Source organism: Sinohyriopsis cumingii, chromosome 7, assembly GCF_028554795.1.
Source record: "Sinohyriopsis cumingii isolate HCF-2022 chromosome 7, ASM2855479v2, whole genome shotgun sequence".
Lineage (NCBI taxonomy): Eukaryota > Metazoa > Mollusca > Bivalvia > Unionida > Unionidae > Sinohyriopsis > Sinohyriopsis cumingii.
In genome coordinates, this window is record NC_142967.1 from 56,086,472 (window position 1) to 56,111,501 (window position 25,030).

Genomic DNA, 25,030 nt, shown 5'->3' on the forward strand with positions numbered 1-25,030 from the left:
CTCATTGTTGCATAATTAAGTACAGAAGTAATTAAATTAACTTAGAATCTTTTAAAGTTCTGCTTCACCTCAACACATGGCTTTGTATCAACATAGACAAAGCACATCTTTATTTGCGCTATTTCCGAAATATAGCAACGTTGAATTAATAAATAATTGTTAGCCTGTATTATCTTTCTTGAAATTCAAATACAAAATTATGTGACGTTATATTTATTACCAATCACTATCGCTCCGGTGGCCTAGTGGTTAGAGCGTCCGCCTCGGATGCGGGAGGTCGTGGGTTCGATCCCCGGCCGAGTCATACCAAAGACTTACAAAAATGGTACTAACAGTTGCCTCGTTTGGCGCTCAGCATTAAGAGGTTAGTTTTATGACTGGTCGGCCTGGTGTCAGGATAATGTGACTGGGTGGGACATGATTGTACATGTCTGCGGCATGATACCCCGGTGCTAGACATCACTGTAAACTGTCACACTGCAGACATTGTAGCGATATGACTGAAAAATTATTAAAGCTACGTTAAAAATCCAAATCACACACACACACACACGAATCACTATCCGAACAACAAGATAATGTTTTCTCGCGTTCATAGTTCCACAGGAAACACTATCCAGAACGCTCGACCTGTGTACTTTAACGCACGCAAATTCGTTTGCAGCATCAAGGCGAAAAGGGTTTACAAAATATATAAAGGTAAGCAAGTCCTGTAGGAGATTCACAATAGAATAATTTTATTATCAACGGGAAAACTGTATCATATAATAAAACGAACTGTTTCAAACAATACTTTTTTTTTTTTTTTTTTTTAAATAGGCATATGTTGTACATGACCAAGATGAGCAAGCTCGGTTGAAATGATACATTGTCTCAAAAAAGAGGAGAAATTAACTTGACAACTTGGTTGGCGACATGGATAGAAACGACCAAGAACGCTAAATTATTCTTACATGCGTTAGGTCTTTCATACCATTTTCCACCTACTATTTATTTTTTTAAAACATTTTATTTTCTTAACCCTTGCAGCTTCTGGGAACATCATTTTTGCTGAAATTAAAGTTTGTTTCTCCGTCCTACGTTTAGTGTAAGCTCCAAATCCAGTTGGTCGTTCTTCTATAAATATAAGAAACTAAAAAATGGATAATTCACCTCAAGATGCAAGTTATACCAGAGAACATGAAATAATCAATGCTTATGGCAACAAAAGATAAGTGTAAACATACGTCTTCACCATCTATTTTTAATAAATACTATGTCGATTTTTATTATAGTTATATTCATATAACATTTTTATCCATAAAATAAAATTTCTAGTAATAACATTTAATTATCTATTTACATTTTCTACTAAATTTGATTTTGATTATAACAGGCAGTTTTAATTACTACATTGTATAGCATATAATACATTTTATTTATGGGTGACATTTTGTACACTTCTGTCTCGCTTAATAAAAAATAAGGCCTTGGCACCTCGTTAAAGATTTAGATTTTATTTTTAAGGGAGCTTATTCCTTGTACCGTGTTAAACTGGCGTTAAATTCTAATACACGCGTACTAGGAATTATTGTCTCAACTGTATGTTTGATAAAAAGTGATTAATTGTAAAACGAAAAGGACCATGTCAGTTCTAATTTGATGGACTGTGTATCAACTATACACTGTACATGAATGTTGCAAGATAATTCATGTACAAAGAATGTTACAAAATGTTGTAATTTTACATCAATATTAATATAATTATTATAAAGATAGTGGATTTGAGAATGACTTAATTGCTTTGCCTTGTTTAAAAATAAATGAAGAAAAGAAAAAGCGGACGTGTCAAGGTCTGTGCTAGTCCGATATATATATATATATATATATATATATATATATATATATATATATATATATATATATATATATATATATATATATATATTAAGCGCTTAAAGTTCTGGGCCAAACCGGCTCATTTAGATGCACATATCTGTTTGGGGAAGTTTTTTAAATATTGATTTGTTTATATATACAAAATTATTTAGGCATATATATTATGATTGTTAGTACGTATAATGTACTAAGCACTTTAAGTGCCGCGCTAAACCAGCTCAGTTAGATAAACAAATCAATTTCGGGATTTTCTTAATTTTAAATTTTTTTTTAAAACCCAGGTGGGAAAAGTGCTAGGGTCGGCAACGAAAAACGGGAATTGTAGGCTGATCAGGATTATTTTTTTTTTGTGATCGTTATGGGGAACTGCAACATTTCCACTGAACAGGGAAAAAAATGGTGTGTGTGTGTGTGTGTGTGTGTGTGTGTGATTTGGATTTTTAACGTAGCTTTAACAATTTTTCAGTGATATCGCTACGATGTCTGCATTGTGGCAGTTCATAGTGATGTACAACACTGGGACATCATGTCCCACCCAGTCACAATATCCTGACACCCGGCCAACCAGTCCTAACACTAACCTCTTAATGCTAAGCGCCAAACGAGGCAGCTGTTAGTACCATTTTTGTAAGTCTTTGGTATGACTCGGCCGGGGATCGAACCACAACCTCCCGCACCCGAGGCGGACGCTTTTACCAGTAGGCCACCGGAGCGGTGTCAAAAATGGGAAGCAGGTGGCATGTTTGATGCATCCCTTTGACCAGTCATCATTGAACGGTCTATTTCCTGAACTTAAATGACTTGAGATTTAATTCACCAAGGATTGATTTTCATGGGGCAGCTCTTGTATAGAAGGGTATAGATGAAATTAAACCAAAATATGTATAGTTTCGCATAGATAAAATATCAAGTGATGTAAAATTGGTAAACGGTACGAGTCTTAACCGAAAACTTAAAAATAAAATACACAAAAGTTTCCGGTCCTCTGCTGCACTTCTTTGGAATTTCACACTTAGAAACAACTAAAAATGAAAGCTCTATCAAGCTAAGAAACAGACGTATGACACTGGTAATTGAAACAGTTTCTGTGAATGTATTTACTTTATATGCAAGTGTGCGATAAAAGTTAGTTCTTAGAAACATATCTGCTGTTTAAAGCATAATTATTTAACTTAGATACAATTTCTATTTCTTCATGCTGATTTTTTATTTTAGTTTTCATTTAAGTTTGTCTTTGAATATTATATTTCAGTTTCGGTTTGTTAATTGTTTACCAGAGGGAATTGTGTGAGAATAGCCACAGTAATAAATTAATTATTATTATTATTATTTTCCTAAGCCGGTGTGGCTTGTCCAGTCATCATTTTAGATACGATTACCATAAATAATAATAATAATAATAATAATAATAATAATGATAATAATAATAATTATTATTATTATTATTATTATTCAAAGCATTTCATGGCTTTTCAATCCACCATTATAGACAATATTACCCCTAATAATATATTATTATTATTATTATTATTATTATTAGTTGTAGTATTAGTATTATTATTATCTTGCAAAGCCTTTGTGGCATGATCAGCCACAGTTTTAGATATTATTACCATATTATTATTATTATTATCATTCCAAAAAGCCTGTATGACAGTCCAGTTAGTGTTATAGATAATGTTACACTCTTAATAATAATTAAAATAATAATTCTTTTTCTTACTATTCAAAGAAGCCTGTATGGCTTGTCCTGTCAACGTTATTAATATTAATTATTATTATTATTATTATTATTCAAACCATTTGTGACTTGTGCAGTCAGCATTTTAGAGTCACCGTTTTAGATAGTGCGCCATAACTCAGTTTCCGGACTCATAACTTTGTGGTATTTTTTCATATGGACATCGAAGAAAATAAAGAGTTTTTCTAAATGTAAAATATGTAGTCTGAAGGTCTGAGAAACGTGTAGCGAGCTCATCCACAATTTTAACTTTTCCCTGCCGGAAACAATTAGCGTTACTATGTATCTCCGTTGATTTGACCGTAACAGATTCCTGGATGCGGAAAAGATTTTTCTGTGTATTAGCTTTTGTTATAGTTGGATAAAACAGTTCCCGCATCAATATATGATATTTTTGATGGGGATTGTCAACCTCCCTCCCAAGGTTAAAGTTATCGGATTGCTTATGATGGGTCGATTTCAAACTAGGTCCTAATTTCCAGTTATGGACTAGTGTGCGTGTGAATCGGAGCTGATGAGCTAATAGGAATAAACATCAACATCATGATACAGACTTGTGCTCATCTCTTCACTAATTATGCCTTTTTTATATAGAGATTTTGTTTTTAATTGATATAAACTCCCTTTTCACAACGCCATTCGCATGGCGGGATTGGTTTCCGATTGTAGTATGAGAATGGGGATTGAGACCACGGTCCCCATGACGCCCTCGCTGCACACGCCGTTGAACATTTCAATGATTGCCCACGCGAATACAAATGGGCGCTTAAGGGCTCTCATCATTATGTACGTTTGAAAGAGCGACATAGGTAAAGTGAAGTTGTTTGTATTTGAAACGTGCACAGTTGAGAGAATGTTGGCATACCTGTATGCCACTTTGATGAAATGTGGATGGCATTTCTTTGGATATTATACTTAGGGAAATTGTACATGATTAAAGCACATTGCTAACTAAAATGACTGCTACCTGGTGCTAAAAAATCACATAAATTAGACTAATGTACACTATCTTGAGCATATATTGAAACTGGGAAAATTAATTTTACCCAGCTAGACAATATCGGGTTCTGAAAGTGTGATGGATGAATTACCAGCGATATTGAAAGATGCACATCTGGAGTAAGGCCAAGCTGTGTACTCTATAACGCATATTACAAACATCAATCATAAAGGGATTAAAGGTTCTTTAAACAATACTTAAGGTATTTTTTTTTTAAATGGCTAGGATAACCAGTGAGGAAACCCGGGGTAATTCTTTTTCTTTAAAATTCTAACTCTGTGCAAAATATGAAACTGAAGAGCGTCACCTAGGAAAAGATGTGACGTCATCGCGTTACGATGTGTGTGTGATTTGGATTTACTAACGTAGCTTTAACATTTTGTCAGTCATATCGCTACGATGTCTGCAGTGTGGCAGTTTATAGTGATGTCTAGCACTGGGGCATCATGCCGCAGACATGTAGCGTGATGTCCCACCCAGTCACATTATACTGACACCATGTCGACCAGTCCTAACACTAACCTCTTGATGCTGAGCGCCAGGCGAGGCAGCTGTTAGTACCATTTTGTAAGTCTTTGGTATGACTCACCCGGCAATGGAACCCACGACCACCCGCATCCGAGGCGGACGCTCTCACCACTAACCCACCGGAGCGGTCCATCGCGTTACATCCGGGTATCCATCAGTGGTACAAATCAACAATCTATATAACGGAGAATAAACATGACCACGACCTTGCGAAAGTATTGAAGGACGAATGGACAGAATAATCATAACTTGAATTTGCTATTGTCATCATTATTATCATCATGATTTATATCATGTTGCTGGAGCAGAATGTCAGTAATGTCAGGGATCGACCATTTACTTGCCGAGGGATTTGTGTTTTGGAGAAAAAAGCTGAGCTGCGACTAGTTTGAGAAAGAGAACTCTTGTTCTGATTTGTGAAAATCAAACTCCGTCTTATTATGTTGAATTTTTTTATATATCTTAATATAAAGGAAAAACTCAATATCTTCGTCTAATCATGACATAGCTGGTCGCTAACTCTCTGTACTTAGTCAAAGCTGAGTATACTACTTGAACATGTCTTCTTTTATGGAGGTTAATAATATATCGAAATTAAATGGAAACTGTAAATATAATGTCATTCTTTTGAACTTCATAGTTTGGCTGGTGGTCTAGAAAGGGTTGTATTAAGATATTCCAGTTTGGTTTGTAAGCTGTCTGGCGATTTGATATCTGTTGGGTGACTTTACCGGATAAGGGATGAAGCAGGAGTTTGAGGAGAATTACTCTCATACCTAAAATAAAGCACGCATCGGACAATAAAATCTCCGAATTGAATTGGCGTATGACTACACGATTTCATTGACAGTTTCCGAATAATCATTTTTTTATTTTATCTAATCCCCATTTATTTTTATTTTTTATTGCACAATCATTTTCATTATGTCTGATGCAGAGGACAACTTTGTGCCAATCGTCCATTGACATGACTTCTGAAAGTAGTTAAGATATTTTCCACGCATGTTTTGAATCTTCATCAGAAATATATTTAATAATAAAAACTGAACTTCCTCCGATCATCTATACTTTTATTATGGACATGCTGCAATTGCACAAGACTGGTGCACCATTGTACATACTTTAGTGGATAAGTGCATCTTCTCGAGCGAGACTGTTCAGACAGTATCTTTGGCGGAGACCTTGATGTAAACTTGTAACACAATATCCATCTTTTACTAAGGCGCCCATACGGGATCGCTTGATGTTGCTAACGGAGATATGAGCGGAATGTTAAATGCAAGAGGGCATCTCGAACAATAAAACACTCGCGTGAGTTCTGGGCTTAAAGTCCGTTGTTTTGCCTTATTTCAAACGGTCTTCTAGACGACAGTCGTTGCCAAAACTACAAATTACTTCCTCTAATCGACCAATGACCACAAGATATGGCAACTTCACCTTTTGCATGACAACTATACACCATGAAATATAAGTCACAAAATTCTGAACCACAGTATGCATGTGCCCCTCCACCATGCTGTCTTCACAGCAACAGTAAAAGGCGTCCCCAAATAAAGGAATAACCCCTTAACAACGATTCCATGGCACAGATTATTAGTCTCCGTCACAAATATTTCACATTGAAAGGCGCAACCAATCAACACCTTTAAATTAAGGTAGGGACAACATGGCTCCATGCCCATGTTTGCGGCTCTGACCTGATCTCAACTACAAATTTAATCCATGCCAGCATAAAATCTCATCAATACTGTATACTGTGACGTTTCTCGATATGAATTGGCTAATTACTTGGGTTGATAAATATTTTCCCAACACCGACTTCCCATAATCAAACATTTAATCACTAAATCTAACAAATGTATAAACGGAGATGTAAATATATCCTAAATATATTACAGGAAAGAAAAGCTTCGTTTACAAGTAAACTCACCTGGGCTACAATCACATATATACTTTTGCAAAAATCCTCCATGAGGAAATGTCATAATTTGGGAGATGCAGTACTGTGAGCTCAACGAAAGAACGACACCGGCAATGCATGATTTATTATTAAAGAACTGCTGTTAAGAAACCACATAGCTTGATATGTATTATGAACGAATTCGCATTTGCAGCTGATATGGGCGGAAAAACTGTTAGGAAAATCAAATCTTCGACAACTAGACAATCATGTTGTACATTCATGGGCGTGTGCAGTGAGGTAAAGGTACTGGGTCTATAAAAGACGTTGACCCCATGTCGGCTATCGCGATCTGAAGCATCCATTTTCATACTACTCGTACGGAAACGTTCCTGGTTTGGATTTGTGTTTCGCATTATTTTGTAAGGGATTATTCTCTCGGTTTTATGATTGCACAGCATTTTCCGTTTCATATAATCTCAGTCTGGAGGGCTTTGTTTTAGTTTTATTGTATAAATATTTAAGATGAATAAAAAAAAAAAATGCTGATTTCAAGAAACGAAAATTCGGTCTGGATATTTCCGTTTATTTGGAAGGATTTATCCTCCAAGGTTCTTTGTGCAATTGTTACCGTCAAATTATTGGAACCACTTCTACACGGTACTATATTTATGACTGCTGACGTGCTGTTAAGTTCTTGACATGCATTCTAACATTGTGTTCTCTTTCCACGTAATGATTCAACAGACGATGGAAAATAAAAAGTCGAGGGCCCCTAAGTGTGCAAATTGTCGGAACCATAACGTAATACAGGACAGAAAGGGTCACAAGCGATTCTGCCCGTACAAAGATTGCATGTGCGATTTCTGCAGCCTCCAGGTAAAAAGGCGCCAAAATGCACGAGAACAGATAGCATTGCGGCGTCGACTACTACAGGATGAAGAGCTTGGAATCCGAGTTCCGATCCATGTTGGCTGTCAGAGCCAGACACAGACTGGCGGAAGGGCATCTGAGGGAGCAAATGTCGCGCAAACGGGGCAGCATTCGCAAAGTATTGGCTGGAATAGTACCAACAGTGTGTCATTTCAAGGTAAAGTTTCCTTGTTGATTTTATCATCCTTCTTTAATTTTTACCAAGCCAAGCGTTTGAAGTGAAGTTCTTCTAGCAACTTGGTTTGTCCTATTTTTCTTGTTTCCTCTTTTATCTTTCTTTTATGGTTTATGTATAACTGACCTATCTTTATTTATGAAAATGTAAAATACACGTTTCTAGATCTTTCAGTATACCTTGCTAAGTAGTTGTGCTATTTATTTTAAAGTATTTTCTTATTTAACATTCATTCTTTTCATTAATTGTTGGAGTTAAAAATGTATATTTCCTGTTAAAAATCCTGGCTTGTTTTCAGGGATGTCATAGGTGGGGTGGTGGAGGCAGGGGCATTCCCCACTCCCCCGCCGAATTTGCATGTGCTGTAAAATGTAAAATTGCTGTTGCCTATATACGAACACACACACACCCGAAAAAAAGTTGACGTTCCTGCTTGTTTAATGGCATGAATTTAATATCTTCAAAAGCCCATCAACACCTTATGTTTGAAGATTGTTAAAACCAATCTTTAATGGCGTTACACATAGGTTCAGAATAAAAGAGTGTTGGCGTAAAAATGTTGGGTAATTAATTGGGCATTGCTTCAATAAATATCGTATGTGAGCCAATCCTAAGACTTTTTAACCCACTGGCACAGAAGTTGACATGTGCGTTCATCTTTGGATGAACGTTGATAATGTACTAAAGATTAGTCGTTGTGACCTAATTTTCAGGTTCATTTCAATGTGATTAAAAAGTACCGACACCTCTCGTGGACGTTAGGTTATCTTATGAGCTTACGGTCACTAACAACTCTAGTTAAAGGACGATATAATGCTCTTTACATACGGGTATTTTGGGCTGTTTTTTTTTTTTCTACTTCATGTAAGAGTTATTTCTTATTTGACTATCACTGTTGTATAGAAAGGGTTACCATAAACGCATAATTATGTAAATGTAGTGATTTGCCCGACCATATTGGACACTCTTTCCGTCTTTCAGCCTAGCCAGAATTGTATCATAACTGAAGAATATTATACCCGGCAGTCGCGGGGGAAAATATGTTCATAGGACAAGAATCTATTTTTATTGATCACATGTCCTTTCTCCGGTTCCTGTGCATGCATACGTCGGAGGCGAAGGGATCTGTGGAAACATAGAAAGCAACAGTTTTGCATGTTCTAACAGTACATTAATAATAATTTGTAAGCATTAAAAATTAAGAATATTTCAAGTCGATCCTATAGTGTCCACTGTTATTGCGCAGACACAGTAAAATGTATGTCTGACTGTAGAAAGTAGTCCATGGAGCAAACAAAATCCATCTATTTGAATTAGATAGGTTACTCTCAGATAATGCATTATATTTCAAAACCACTGCTTTATGTTTCCGTCGATTTCCCTTAGCCCCACGCAAGCGATACACCGATACCCACTTTAGATTAGCAGGAAGTGGGGTGGGTAGGGCGCGATATCATCGAATCAGATAGACTTTTGTCGTTCACACTGCTTTTTAACCTGCGAGACGGTGGCACTCTTATTTAGTTATAGCTCAGCATTTTATCACCGTGCAAATGTCAGTCCAATATTATCGTGCACGCCATATTATTTTGATCGTTCAACACCTTTCACTAATTGCTCATATGGTACATTCTTGATGAAGATGAGACAGTCCAAGAAGAAAGTATTCTTTTACTTCATGAAATAAAAACAGCCGCAAAAATCCCATCCATATATAATAAAGTGGACAATCTGGCGTCCTCTATCCTTCTTCCTAAGGGGCCGACCATTTCACTGGGGTGGGTGAGTGGGGGGTGAAACAAAATTCTGGCCTGCAAATGGGGGGGGGGGGGGATCTTGCTCAGAAAAGAGCACAAATTATATCCTCTTTGTCATTTGAACAAAATTCTCTCTATATGTAATTTTTTGTTCAAAGGAAACGAGGCTTTCATAGCTTCCTTCTTAATGAAAAAATATACGAGTGGTATATCAAAGATACAGCGTACATACTATACATATATTTAATTTATATCACACAAATACACATACTTGCATTTCCAACGGAGTTAAGACTGGCTTCAGGAAACTGTATTGACAGAGTGATTGAACTCTTCACAACTCTGCCCAGTGTTTCTGCAACAAAATGTAGTTCTGTGATTTTGTTGCGGTTATTCACAACCATCTTTGCAAATTGATAGGTTGCTTCATTTCTTTTTAGGCCTTCTATTTTCATTCATATTGTTTAAATTAATTTAAGACACACTTATGATTCAAGTATAATAGATGGTTTAAGTGATGACAGTAGAGTACAACAAATACATCATGATTAGCGTATTGAACATTAAAGGAGCAGCCATTCACTTACCGACGAATATATTGAAACTAGTGGGGAATATAAACACAGCAAAATTACGAACCACCAAAAAGTAATTAAAACATTTAAGTTTATTTACAGCTGATGTAAGTCATTATTATATTTTAACATTGCTACCGACTATACGATTGTTTTTATCATCAATGTCTCTCTTCCCCTTTCCTTTGGTCGTTTTGTCTGTAAACTTTAGTCATTCATTGGTCCAAAAACATCGTGGCAGGACACGGGCAATAATAAAAAAAAAATTTCCCTGATTTTGTGTGTGTGAGAGAGAGAAAGAGAGAGAGAGAGAGAGAGAAATTGTTAAAGCATGTGTGCCTCATAACCAAGAAATTTACCGTAGTCATGATATGCTGTTGCACCTTCGTATCCTTTGGTATTGTGAATACGTGTAGATAAATCCCATGTAAAGTGTGTACCGATGTCTTGCAGGTTACCTAGTACAAGTTCAGATTCAAAGGTTTTATGAAGATCAAATTCATTTTCACTTGCATTCCACATATTTGCACTTATTTCGTTTCTTAAGAGAGAGAGAGAGGTGGGAGGGAGGGAGGGAGAGAGAGAGAGAGAGTTCACGAGCCATGGGCGTTTGACAGTTTGATATTAAACAATATTGATATGTCAGATTGCTTTATACCAACACTTTAAAAACGTTATTTTATATGTCCGTGGTATATACTGGTTCAAAACAAAATCACCCTAAGAAATATAACGAGTCGGTCCTTCTAGCCTGCAATTTTTGTTTAAAAACTAAACATGCATAACCATAACATGTTGAAATATATTCACACAATTTTCCCAAATTAATTTTGAGATATTCCATGATGATGAAATTAGACTCTTGAAAGGCAATATGAAGGAGGAGACCTGAGTAAACTACGTGCCTTTACCTACTGGATACTGGCGTCAAGCCTGTTGTACCCCGTATGTAGAAATTATCAATATTGAGTTTAAAAAGGTCATGAAGACCAAAGGAAGGAAAAGTGATAAAGAATATCATCATGAAATAGAAAAGAAATGATGAATCGCTCAGCAGTTGGGAACCAGAAAAAAAATATTATGCTATGCAATAAATGATGTACCAAAGTACATTTCTCCTTATTAGGCGATTTCTAAAACCACACATTGTTTCCATTGGGGACGACGCCATGATCAAAGACTGAGGAATTAAGGATACCACGTAAATAGCAGTAGTAAGGAGCATACATATATTGATTTTATTTTTAAACATAACGAGTTCATAGAAAGTGCCAGATATGGAATAAATGGTGCGATAGAAAATAAAGGAGTTAAAACCTGTATTATGTTGAATGCCAGAGTGAAAAAAGTACAAGCCAAAACATCGCAGTTCATATCAAAGTGGTACAAATAGGGAATGTATTGAGGCGGTATAGTGTCCTAGCGTGATAATAAATGACATTCCACAAGAACACAGCAGAAATAACTGTTATAAGTATGAAACAGGTTCAAAATATATCTCAATAAGAACAATGTCAGTGTAAAAGACTGCAAACAAAATTGCTAGATCTTGATGAAGACAAGGAGTAATGAAAACTGTTGATGAAGCAATTAAATATTCAAACCCCTGAAATCTTATACAAAGAAAATGACAAAATTATGGAATCATCTATGCAATTTTGCTAACTATTTATCAGGTAGAATTTTAGCACGTCCATAACACCCTCAGTCGCAAAGAACTACCACAAAATTAAACAAAAATAAGTGTTTACACTGCATGAAAAAAGTAAATCCATGTACGCCATCACAGTTTAGATTTTAAAGACCTGTTTTTTTCTCTCTCAGTACTTTCATTCGAGACCTAGAAGTAATTAAAATTAAACTTCATAAATAAATAGAATCAATATTTTTAGGTACTGTTGGTTTAGATACTCTCAGTTGAAATGTTACAGATGTAATAGGGAAAAGCTAATTGAAGAAATGGAAAATGTAGTACACAAACCAGAGATGTAAAAAGTGTGCATAATTGACATTAAATTCGTATTACAGTGGGGGAAATGACCCAACAATAATATGAATTGCAAAAAGTAGTAAATAGAGACACGTTGAATTTGCAGATAGAAAAAATGAAGGAAAAAAAAATCCCATCAGTTTTTAATCTTCAATCATAAACTAAGGTTTGCTCAAAGATGCAGACACTTCCCTAATATTTTATAGACCTTTGCGAAATAACGTATCCTTGGTGTGTAGCTTTCACCAAACTGGAGGACTTTTGTCCAGAAATAAGACTTAAAATATGATTGTGCTTAGACAGGTGTTGACTCGGACATGATGGACTTATCTTAAAAATAATACAAAGATAGAATCTCACCCTTGTCCATCGATTCAGTTTAATACAATAAACTGATTAACTCACCTGGCAGATACATTTAGCAGACAAGCACTGATCGTACTGAAACTCAGATTTTTTAAAATTTGATATGAAATATTATGATCAACTACAAAATTTGATATTGGTGAATGAGCTAAACTAGGCAATGTGAAATTACGTTAATACATTTGATAGATAACAGTGTTAATACATTTGATAGATAACAGTGTTAATATATTTGATAGATAACAGTGTTAATACGTTTGATAGATAAAACTGATCCAGTCAGTTATATTAGTTCACAGATTTTACTTTTGCTTCAGGGCACAAACTGCTTTCTGAATGTAAATGACTCTTCTCTGCTGGTAATACATACAAATCAGAATAAATTTAGATATAAACTAATTTAATTTATCTACAGCAATTTTAAAATTCTACCATATTGGCTAGAGATGGGGGGAAAAAATAGCTGGAGATGTCTGATAGGAAAAACTAATAGCTGGAGATGCCTGATGGGAAAAAATAATGTCTGGAGATGCCTGATGGGAAACGATAATGGCTGGAGATGTCTGATGAGAAAATATAATGGGAGATGCCTGGCTGAAGAAAAAAAATTTATTGTTTGATAATAGGCCAAAATTAAGAATTGCACACCAAAAGCCTACTGTGAAGGCAGACGTCATTTTACAGCAGAATTTGAAGTAAGGAGGACATTTTCACCTGAAGAAATTAATTCTACAGTATAAAAAGATGATCCTTCTGGTTGGATCTATACCTACTTTTTTTTGCAAAACAGCATGGATCAACATGAGGGAATAGAGAACTAATTAAAGTATAAGTGGATTAGCATGAGAGTATATGTAATTGAATTGAAGTATAAGCACATAGACATGAAAGAATAGTTGATTGAATCAACGTATTAGATAATTACTATGATGGAATAGCTAATTGAATTGAGGTATGAGTAGATTAACATGAGGGAGTAGAGAACTAATTAAAGTATAAGTGGATTAGCATGAGGGAATAGCTAATTGAATCAAAGTATAAGTAGATCAACATCAGGGAATAGCTAATTGAATGAAATATGTGTGGATTAACATGAGGGAGTAGAGAACTAATTAAAGTATAAGTGGATTAGCATGAGGGTATATGTAATTGAATTGAAGTATAAGCACATAGACATGAAAGAATAGTTGATTGAATCAACGTATTAGATAATTACTATGACAGAATAGCTAACTGAATTGAGGTATGAGTAGATTAACATGAGGGAATAGCTAATTGAATTGAGGTATGAGTAGATTAACATGAGGGAGTAGAGAACTAATTAAAGTATAAGTGGATTAGCATGAGGGAATAGCTAATTGAATTGAAGTATAAGCACATAGACATGAAAGAATAGTTGATTGAATCAACGTATTAGATAATTACTATGACGGAATAGCTAATTGAATTGAAGTATGAGTAGATTAACATGAGGGAATAGCTAATTGAATCAAAGTACAAGTGGATCAACATGAGGGAATAGCTAATTGAATGAAATATGTGGATTAACATGATGGAATAGCTAATTGAATCAAAGTACAAGTGGATTAACATGAGGGAATAGCTAACTGAATTGAAGTATAAGTGGATTAACATGAGGGAATAGCTAACTGAATTGAAGTACGAGTAGATTAACACGAGGGAATAGCTAACTGAATTGAGGTATGAGTATATTAACATGAAGGAATAGCTATATGAATTGAAGTACGAGTAGATTAACATGAGGGAATAGCTAATTGAATCAAAGTATAAGTGGATTAACATGAGGGAATAGCTAATTGAATTGAAATATAAGCAGATTAACACGGAGGATGTTAATTGAATTGAAGTATAAGATGATTAACATGAGAGATTAGCTAATTGCATTGAGGTATGAGTAGATTATCATGAGGGAATAGCTAATTGAATCAAAGTACATGTAGAAGTGGATTAACATGAGGGAATAGCTAATTGAATTAAAGTATAAGCGGATTACCATGAGAGATTAGCTAATTGAATTGAGGTATGAGTAGATTATCATGAGGGAATAGCTAACTGAATCAAAGTATAAGTGGATAAACATGAGGGAATAGCTAATTGAATTAAAGTATAAGTGGATTAACATGAGGGAATAGCTAATTGAATTGAAGTATGAGTAGATTAACACGAGGGAATAGCTAACTGAATTGAGGTATGAGTAGATTAACATGAAGGAATAGCTAATTGAATCAAAGTATGAGTGGATTAATATGAGGGAATAGCTAATTGAATCAAAGTATAAGTGGATTAACATGAGGGAATAGCTAATTGAATTGAGGTATGAGTAGATTAACATGAGGGAATAGCTAATTGAATCAAAGTATAAGTGGATTAACATGAGGGAATAGCTAATTGAATTGAGGTATGAGTAGATTAACATGAGGGAATAGCTAATTGAATCAAAGTATAAGTGGATTAACATGAGGGAATAGCTAACTGAATTGAGGTATGAGTAGATTAACATGAGGGAATAGCTAATTGAATCAAAGTATAAGTGGATTAACATGAGGGAATAGCTAATTGAATCAAAGTATAAGTGGATTAACATGAAGGAATAGCTATATAAATTGAAGTACGAGTGGATTGACATGAGGGAATAGCTAATTGAATTGAAGTACGAGTAGATTAACATGAGGGGATAGCTAATTCAATCAAAGTGTAAGTGGATTAACACTAGGGAATAGCTAATTGAATTGAAGTATAAGTGGATTAACACGAAGGAATAGCTATATGAATTGAAGTACGAGTAGATTAACACGAGGGAATAGCTAATTGAATCAATGTATAAGTGGATTAACATGAGGGAATAACTATATGAATTGAAGTATGAGTGGATTAACATGAGGGAATAGCTAATTGAATTGAAGTATAAGTAAATTAAGATGAGAGAAGAGCTAATTGAATTGTAGTATAAGTTGATTCACATGAGGGAATAGCTAACTGAATTGAAGTACAAGTTGATTAACATGAGGGAATAACTATATGAATTGAAGTACAAGTACATTAACATGAGGGAATAGCTAATTGAATCAAAGTATAAGTGGATTAACACTAGGGAATAGCTAATTGAATCAAAGTATAAGTGGATTAACACTAGGGAATAGCTAATTGAATTGAAGTATAAGTGGATTAACACTAGGGAATAGCTATATGAATTGAAGTATGAGTAGATTAACACGAGGGAATAGCTAATTGAATCAAAGTATAAGTGGATTAAGATGAGGGAATAGCTAATTGAATTGAGGTATGAGTGGATTAACATGAGGGAATATCTAATTGAATTGAGGTATGAGTGGATTAACATGAGGGAATAGCTAATTGAATTGAAGTACAAGTTGATTAACATGAGGGAATATCTATATGAATTGAAGTACAAGTAGATTAACACGAGGGAATAGCTAATTGAATCAAAGTATAAGTGGATTAACAGGGAATAGCTAATTGAATTAAAGTATAAGTGAATTAACATGAGGGAATAGCTATTTGAAGAATGAATGAATTACCATGAGGGAAAAGTTTATTGACTTAAAGTATAATTGGATTACCACAAGAGAATAGCTAATTGAATTGAAGTATAAGGGGATTACCATGAGGGAATAGCTGATTGAATCGAAGTATAGAACTTCATTACATTTGCATATTGTACAGTTATTAAACAACATTTATTACAGTCAGTTTTGACATTATCAGATATTGTTAAAAAGTAAACGGAGGTATTAAAGGGCAGCAAGGTTACAATCAGATAAAGATATAATTATACAATTCAAGGATTTGTATCAAAATCAAAAGTGAAATTGGACTATGCTGCTGGTAGTGATGGTTTCTTTTTGCTGCTGGATGGCATGGTTGTGAAAATGTATTGCATCATCGAATATAACAACAGCAGCAACAACAGTGACTTATATAAACTTTGGTTAGATCTGCCATCAACACCAAGGCAATAAAGAATGTTATTCTAAGGGCTGATGTACAGTCTCCGACAGTATGTTATGAAACTAAAATATGCAAAAAAAAGCGACACGAGTGATAATTCTGAGAAGAACTACATAACAATGTTCCTCTGGCACACAGTTTAGATGCATTAACTGAATGTTCAAATAGCATGACAGTTTAGAAATATCGAAAATAATATTTAAAAAAATTCATTTATATTTATTCTTATAGTTGCTGGAGCTGCAAAGGTTTACTTCTGAAATAGGTTATAAATTCACACTAGAACTGATAGTTTCACTTGTTATTTTATCCCACTGGATGTTGTGTCTATACCTTTGACCAAAATTGTAAAAAATCCTCCAATGCCCCAAAAAGTAAAATAACATGCTCAGCAATGAGATTAACAATTTGGATAGCACTACTCAAGTTTTTGGGTATTATCTGAACCTAGTATGCTCATCCTAGCTTCATGCAAACAAAAGAGGTGAAAATGAAAATGAAGTGGGCTCATTTATTTGTCAGTTATTTCTTTGGTTTCAGATTTATATGGAATGCCAAGGGAACCAGGAAGAGTTATGCAGGTGCCCTCTCAACCCATCTCCACAGTGCCAGGCCGTCCCCAGACTCTGGGTTGCTTTGACTCCTTCCACACAGGGGGTTACAACAACTTCTTGCCCTGGACACAGAGCCCATCTTATGCAGATACCTTGGACACCTATGGCTACAGGTAGGATTTTAAGTATGTCCTACCTTGGACACCTATGGCTACAGGTAGGATTTCAACCATGTTCTACCTTGGACACCTATGGCTACAGGTAGGATTTTAAGTATGTCCTACCTTGGACACCTATGGCAGCAGGTAGCATTTCAACCATGTTCTACCTTGGACACCTATGGCTACAGGTAGGATTTCAACCATGTTCTACCTTGGACACCTATGGCTACAGGTAGGATTTCAACCATGTTCTACCTTGGACACCTGTGGCTACAGGTAGGATGTCAAGTATGTCCTATCATAGAAAGACTACTCTCACTGCAAAATGACACATATTCCAATGGAGGTACCAGAGTGTGAAAGAAAAGATGGCTCACCAGCCTTTCCTTTGAAGAAGAGTCAAATGGAAAAGCAGGTGGCAAAGAAATTTGGATCAGTAGGATACAGTCTGTTGGAATTTCTTCTGATCTGTTGAATGCCTACATTACGAAAACAAAAGTTTAAAGATTTCTCTTTGTTTTCTATTTAGGGGCACATCTTCATAATTTGTCCGACATTAAGAGGCACCTAAACAAGGATGGTTTGTGTCAAAGTTGGGCAAAATGTGTTCCTTTTTTTAAAGTTAAATTTGTGTTTTTTCTACTCAAACTTTGTTGAGTGGATTTTTTTGGTGTTGAAATCCTATAAAGGTTTTTTTGTTTGTACAGTAGTCCCCCTCTTATAAGGCCACCCCTAATGCAGCAGGGAAGTGGCCTTATAATGAGGGTGGCCTTTCTAGAGCGGGATGACAAATGCGAATAGTAAATACATATGAAGAAAGTCACAAATACATTTAATTCTAAAACATTTAATATTTTCATTAAAAAATCACATGCATGTTGTGAAATAAATGTAAAACAAACTGTGTCATCATTTTCAAAAGAATGCTATGAATAACCATTTATATAGTTTTAAAACTGTCTTTATAATTATGTCACAGATCACATCATCTGTCACTTTGTTGGTAACAGTCTAAAACACAAACCAGTCTCGTCACAATTAAAAATATCCTTGCTGTCATATTCCCTGCATATATCATTTAGTCTTTTGTTCCAATCTTCAACAACTTCATTATTAACATCAGCTGATTCTCCACTTAGGACAGAACACTTAATATTGTGTCGCACTTGAAATCTGTGCAGCCAACCGTTACTTGCGGTAAAGTTGTCATATCCCAATTCAACCGACAAAATTGTTGCTTTTTCTTGTCATTCAAATCAGGATACAAATGTCTCCTGGCTCAAACAATCTTCCTTTCTCCATCCATTTCACCTTCCCACTTCTGCAGAATTGTTTCATTATCTTTCACGATATTGTTCATGTGAGACTTTCCGACATCAGTTTTCTGCAAGGATCCTCGACCCCCCCCCTTTCAGTCAGGTGAATTAATTTCACTTTCTCTTCTAAACTGTGAATTTATCTTTTCCTCGATGGCATGTTGATCTTTTTGCAGTAAGTTATTCATGCTGCCAACTACAATACTGATAAAACAGTTTTGTATGCATCTAAACAAATTGCCGTGTGTTTTTAAAGGAAGTGATCTTGTCACGTGATTTGTTAGTCGCAGTCTGGTACCCTATTTTTTTATAATTTCTTTACACTAAGTGAGAGAAGCCAAAACGGCTTCGATATGTACAGTTAACATCACGCAGATTTGACCTCACGGCCATTAGGATTCGTAATTTTGACAATTATTGTCAGTAGTATTAGCCACTAATTATCAAAGTGAACAAGCTCAACATCTTACTAAGGGAAGCCATAAAGGCTATCAAACCATTTTCCTGCTGAGTTGGGTATTGTACATCGATACTGCCACTTCTCAGCTGTTACTACTGTTCAATAATTGTAATTTCAACAATTATCAGAGTGACTAAACCGGACATCTTATGATAACACAGCAGTAAGGCTAATTGGATTACATGTACTTACCCTTTTGTATGGATTAAAATTTGAGTCTTTCTCGGTTTTTATGGAATAAATTTGGCTTCTCATGAGGCGTAAACGATATATTAACCTTAGTGGTACATGTACATTACCCAACACTTCTTTCAGTAACGAAAACCTGACATCCGGAAACAGAAATCAGATTACTTAACACACATTATGGGGGCCCCGAGTGGCCAAGTGGTCTAAAGCGCTCTCCGTTACGGATCACCGCCATCTCACCTCTGTCTGCGCCGGTTCGAGTCTCGGATTCAGCCAATATGGGTATGTGAGAAAGCTTGCCAGTAGCTTCTTGTGGGTTGGTGGTTCTTTTTGGGTCTTCCCGGGTTCTTCCTCCACCAATAATACTGGCCGCCATGTATAGCCTATCGTGTGCTGAAAAATGGCGTTAAACCCCACAACAACAACAACAACAACACACATTATGAATAAAATACTGGTTCTGGATACATATTCAAATAAAATGCGGCCGCTTGTGAGGGGTAAATTTTATATTATTGCACTAATATGCTGGCCGCTGGTCAGGGGGGCCGTTCAAGAGGGGGACCACTGTAGTAACATCTGCTATATTGATGGTAAAATTTTATTCAGTAGCTTTGCAGTTGTTTCAAGATAGATTTCTAATTATAGTAATTGAGATTTTTTTGTGGGGTTTGGAATCATTTGTAACAAAATGTACAGATCTTCATGCCAGGGTCCTTTCTGATAAGCTTGGTCAAATTCCGTTTGACAGTTTTGGATACTTTTTTTCTTCAAGATTTGTCTGTTTTTAATTATAGTGGCAATATGCTATGGTGTACAAATTTGAAACTTCTGATTATGTCAGAATGCTTGTTGTCATTTATGACCAAGTTCTCTATTTTCCAGGTCAATGAAAGGTTTTTCCATTGTAAGTGGCCATATTTAATGGCAGATCTGGATAATTCATAAAAATCGGAAATGTCCACAAGGCCGGATTATTTGTGCAAAATTTGGCGGAATTCTGATGAGTGGTTTTAATAAAGTTGTGTAAATGTTTTTGTATTTTTAGAATTAGGCCACATTTGAAGGTAGATCAGCATAGTTTCTATAAATAAAAGAGATCCAGTCAATTTGGGGAAAATTCTTTTTAGTGGTTTTGGAGAAGTAATTTACATACTTGGTTGTATTTTACAAATGGCTTTGGTTTTTAGTAACGGTGGCCATATTAGAAGACAGCTCAGTATAATTTGTATAAACTTGAAAGGTCTTCTGGCCATGACGCTTTTTCTCAAATTTTATAAATTTCTGTTCAGTTATTTTTGTGAAGTCATTAAAAGAGTTTTTGCTTCTTTTAGCACTGGTGGTCATATTTGATCAAAGATAAATTTTATTTGCATTTCTTAGAAAGTCATTGTCTGGATTATATTGGTGGGTGTCCTCATCACTGTTGATCTTAACATTTAGGAGATGATGTACTGTTACTGGAACCAGGTTTCCTCAGGAGTCAGCCTGAATTTTCCACAGAATGGAAAAATGTCTTTTCAGTGTTTGCATTGGAATGTGGCAAAGTCAGTATAATTCTACCAAGAGTTTTAAATATTTTCCTGCTTGTGGTTAGATTCAGGATGCAGCCTGCCTACCATAACCACTCAAGATGGGTTGTTGTTGTTATTGTTGTTGTAGGGTTTAACGCCATTTTTCAGCACACGATAGGCTATACATGGTGGCCAGTATCAATGGTGGAGGAAGAACCCGGGAAAACCCGGAAAGAACCACCGACCCACGAGAAGCTACTGGCAAGCTTTCTCACATATCCACATTAGCCGAATCCGAGACTTGAACCCACGCAGACAGAGGTGAGATGGCAGTGATCCGTAACGGAGAGCACTTTAGACCACTCGGCCACTCGGGGCCCCCCTCAAGATGGGTACTGTCTGGGTCTAATGTTGTTTTGTTTCAGTAAGATTTTCCACATGAAGCAGAAATGGTTACATTATACTATCACACCCATTTTGACTCCAAGCCTGATTTACAGACATTTTTGTTGTCATCATTCTCGTCACTTTCACCATGCTTTAATGATGACAATCAAACCTGGAAAGTAATTATCACTTGATACATAAAATTCATTCAACCAAGCCATGCACTTAGCAGTCTGGTTTACATTCATGCTTACAAAGGATTAAATCAATGTCAGTGGTGTTTATATCAGTTTTTATTGATGCCTTTGTTCATACTAGTGTTGAAGACATATTTGGCCTAAAAATCGTGGCTGTTCTGTAGGTGATTATTCATCACTGAATTTTCCATTAGCAAGAGAACTTTTATGTGATTTCAGAGTACAGAAACATTATTTTGACTAGCTCTGAAAAAAAAATCTGGAATTTGAAATGGGATATTTTGCTCGGCAAAAAAGTTGGTAAAAAGTGTGTTGTAATGTGTAACTATATTCACATTTGATGTAGATTCCACAAATTTCAGTGGTGGCATATTTGTTGTCACAGTAAACATGCTTTTATGAAGAATTTCTCAGAAAATTAGTAAGTTTAAGCCAGTTCAGTCATGTGATCACATATACTACACTGGAAAAAAAAAGATGGAAAAAATGGAACAAATTTAATTTTTCAATAATGATTATGGATACATGCGAGATTTCAGTATGTACTGGCAGGGCCAGCACTACCATATAGGCAAACTAGGCAGCCGCCTAGGGCGCTGATTTCAGGGGGCACATTTTTTAAAAAAATATGTTGTTTTATAAATCTTGAAATTGATATTTTTTTTGGGGGGGCGCCAGAATCTAACTTTGCCTAGGGCGCCAGATAGTCTGGCTGGGTCTGGCGCCAGCCCTGTGTACTGGTAATGGGAGGGGGATAAGACACTGCTCATCTCAGGAGAAATACCCTGCTGTCAGAGATTCACATGTTTGCAGTTGAGGGTAAGAATGTTACTAGTGCTTTGATTGAGGTATACTAAGTGCTGATGCTACCAACATTAGTAGTGCTTTGGTGGTGGTAGTAGTAACTAGTACTGATGTTAACATTAGTAGTGCTTTTGTTATTGTAGTAGTGTTGGTGGTAACAACATTAGTAGTAAAGTAATACTTATAACTTAAATCTTTTTTCTTGACCAGGGGACAGTCATCCTACTATACCTATCAGCAGCCTGCACAAGCTTTCACTTATAAAAGCCTTAATTTCAATGATCAAGGAAGAATCTTCAATCAGATAGGGTTTCCAGCCAACCAGGCCTCAGCACTTGAAGCAAATTACATCACAAGCAAGTACCCAGAGCTAAGCAACAGATTACAGCGACTCTCTCAAGACTTCCCAAATACTGACTGGTCTGAAAGTAACCAGGGCAACAGGGCCTTCACTGGCATCCATCGCATGCCCAGTCCAAAATTAGAAGCTGAATCGACAGTTGGGGTTGAAACCAGAAGCAAGGAGGTCCAGTATCCATCGTCCTTCGACACTGAGACCCAGACACCGGAGATTCCACCAACTAATCATCTCTCAGAACGATGTAACAGTCCAGGAAGCATGGGAACTCCACTCATCATTGATCTAGAGCCTGGCAAAGATGTAGAACTTGCCCCAACAGATGAGTGATCAGTTTCCACAAGAACTCCGATCAGCTACTTGTTTCTAGTGACATGAATTTTGCATACTGATGTAAAGGAAATGCAGATAGGTAATTATGTAGAAATGCACAAGTATACGAAAATAGTGAAAATTTTGTAATGGAGTAGTCGATACATTTAATATAAACCATGTTCAGTAGGACCCTTTATCAGATCTTGCAGCAATATTTTTTCAAAATAACAGGGATTTTGTAAAGAATTTTGTCAAAATAGGTGAAAACATATTAATTATATACTAACAAGTTGATATTACCATTTTAATACATTTTTAACTACTTTAACATGCAAACCAGCCAATTTTATAAACAAATTAAATTAAATAAATGAATTTTATAAACAAACTTCACTGAATATAACATAGTCCTTTGCAATTTTTTTACTCCCTTATTATAGCTACTAATTTTCTTAACTGTATCAAGTCCGTTTTATCTGGGGAAAAAAAATGTATAAGAAAAAGTGGCACGTACTTCAACAAATTTATAGGGTATTGTAGAAGTATTAAAGGAAAATGATGTTGGCATTTGATCAGGATTTAAATAAAGTATTTGGATTGCTGTATGACCTGTCTTATAAAACTGCTGCACTTTATTTTTCTGCAAAGAGGTAATTTAGAGTTTGATCAATAATTTTTTGATTAAACAATCATGGAGCCACTCAGCATATGTGAAGGAACTTGTCAAATTTACTTTATAATACACTTCACAAAATGGTTTCCTTCACGGTACCGCTTACCAGCATTCTGTGGAAAGTGAAATGTACAACATTAATATCCAATGAAATTTTAGACTTTTGAGAAGTCTGATTTCACTTTCTGTTCGACTTTGTGCTAAGAATTTAATTATCTACACATATCTGCAGCCAGCTTTATATCGGGTTTTGAGCTGTTAGTGTGATTGTAAAAATGTTTCATTTACATTGCATAATGTTATGGATGTTATGAATTCTGATTTTATCTGAACAATCATAAATTGTAATTAACTAAAGTCTTATATCAGATATTTTCCTTATGCTAATTTAATTTCCTTAGATTTCCTTTCACAGTAATAAAATGTTTACTTTATTTTAATGTTTTTTGAAATAGTTTTAATGTTAATACCAGTATTATGTAAATGTATTGCTGAAGCTTTGCCATGGTTATTTTAGTTCTACAAGTCACTAATTATATACAGCATATACTAGCTTACAATTCCAATGGCAAACAACATCCAGATCTGTGTATCATAATGTCTGCAGATTAGGGTCTAATCTGCTAGTTCTACTGATTACTTCTAACAAACCACACAAAACCAAATCTGCTACCACATTATGCAACAGCAGATCTGTGTCTGTTTAGTTTGCAGTTGGACTCGTTTTATAATTAAAATGTACAGTAATAGGGATTTTTGTAACTAAGGTAACCTCAGCTGGCAGAAGCTAGCTTGTTGAATTTTTGGAAATGAAAAATAAAAGTTTTGGTTTTGACATGTGTTCCATCATCACCCTCACAAGACCTATGTTGTTAGACAAGCTGATTTTGTAGTATATATTGAAAATGGTGGCCAGTTCTTCTCAGTGGTTGTTTGCACCTACATCTAAAACACAGTACATGGTAGAATTGGCTACTGATAGAAGAAAATTTCATCAACAGAACATAACTACATACACCTCTCCCTCAATCACTTGCACACAACGGGGTCCACAAACATAGGCCGCACTATAAGCAAGGCGTGAGTTATTGAGGGACCTCCAAAAATTTTTAAAATTCGCTTTGACCTTGAGAAAACCGTAAGGGGGGGGGGCAGCATTAGGGAACTGTGCTGTTTAATGACTGAATCCTCATTTTACAATCATGCTGATAATAATTTTTATTAGTGCGCTATTTCTAATCAAGTTGTTTGTTATTCGGTTTAAATAAC

At 35.5% G+C, this 25,030-nt stretch overlaps 1 protein-coding gene across 1 annotated transcript; it reads left to right on the forward strand.

Annotated features, from left to right (window-relative positions):
- Nucleotides 1–640: 640 nt before the first annotated feature.
- On the forward strand, nt 641–24,596 carry LOC149795301 (uncharacterized). The gene is made up of 4 exons (XM_089965030.1): nt 641–699; nt 7,795–8,137; nt 17,374–17,560; nt 22,626–24,596. Exons 2-4 carry the CDS (start codon nt 7,798–7,800, stop codon nt 23,101–23,103), a joined length of 1,005 nt encoding a protein of 334 aa, XP_089821156.1. The 5' UTR covers nt 641–699; nt 7,795–7,797; the 3' UTR covers nt 23,104–24,596.
- Nucleotides 24,597–25,030: the final 434 nt, after the last annotated feature.

Bases quoted from the DNA above. Each gene is read 5' to 3' on its own strand.
- LOC149795301 (XM_089965030.1), top strand. From the start codon at position 7,798: ATGGAAAATAAAAAGTCGAGGGCCCCTAAGTGTGCAAATTGTCGGAAC. The intron at 8,138-17,373 runs GTAAAGTTTCCT...CTTTGGTTTCAG, and splicing joins CAACAGTGTGTCATTTCAAG to ATTTATATGGAATGCCAAGG. The intron at 17,561-22,625 runs GTAGGATTTTAA...TTTCTTGACCAG, and splicing joins TTGGACACCTATGGCTACAG to GGGACAGTCATCCTACTATA.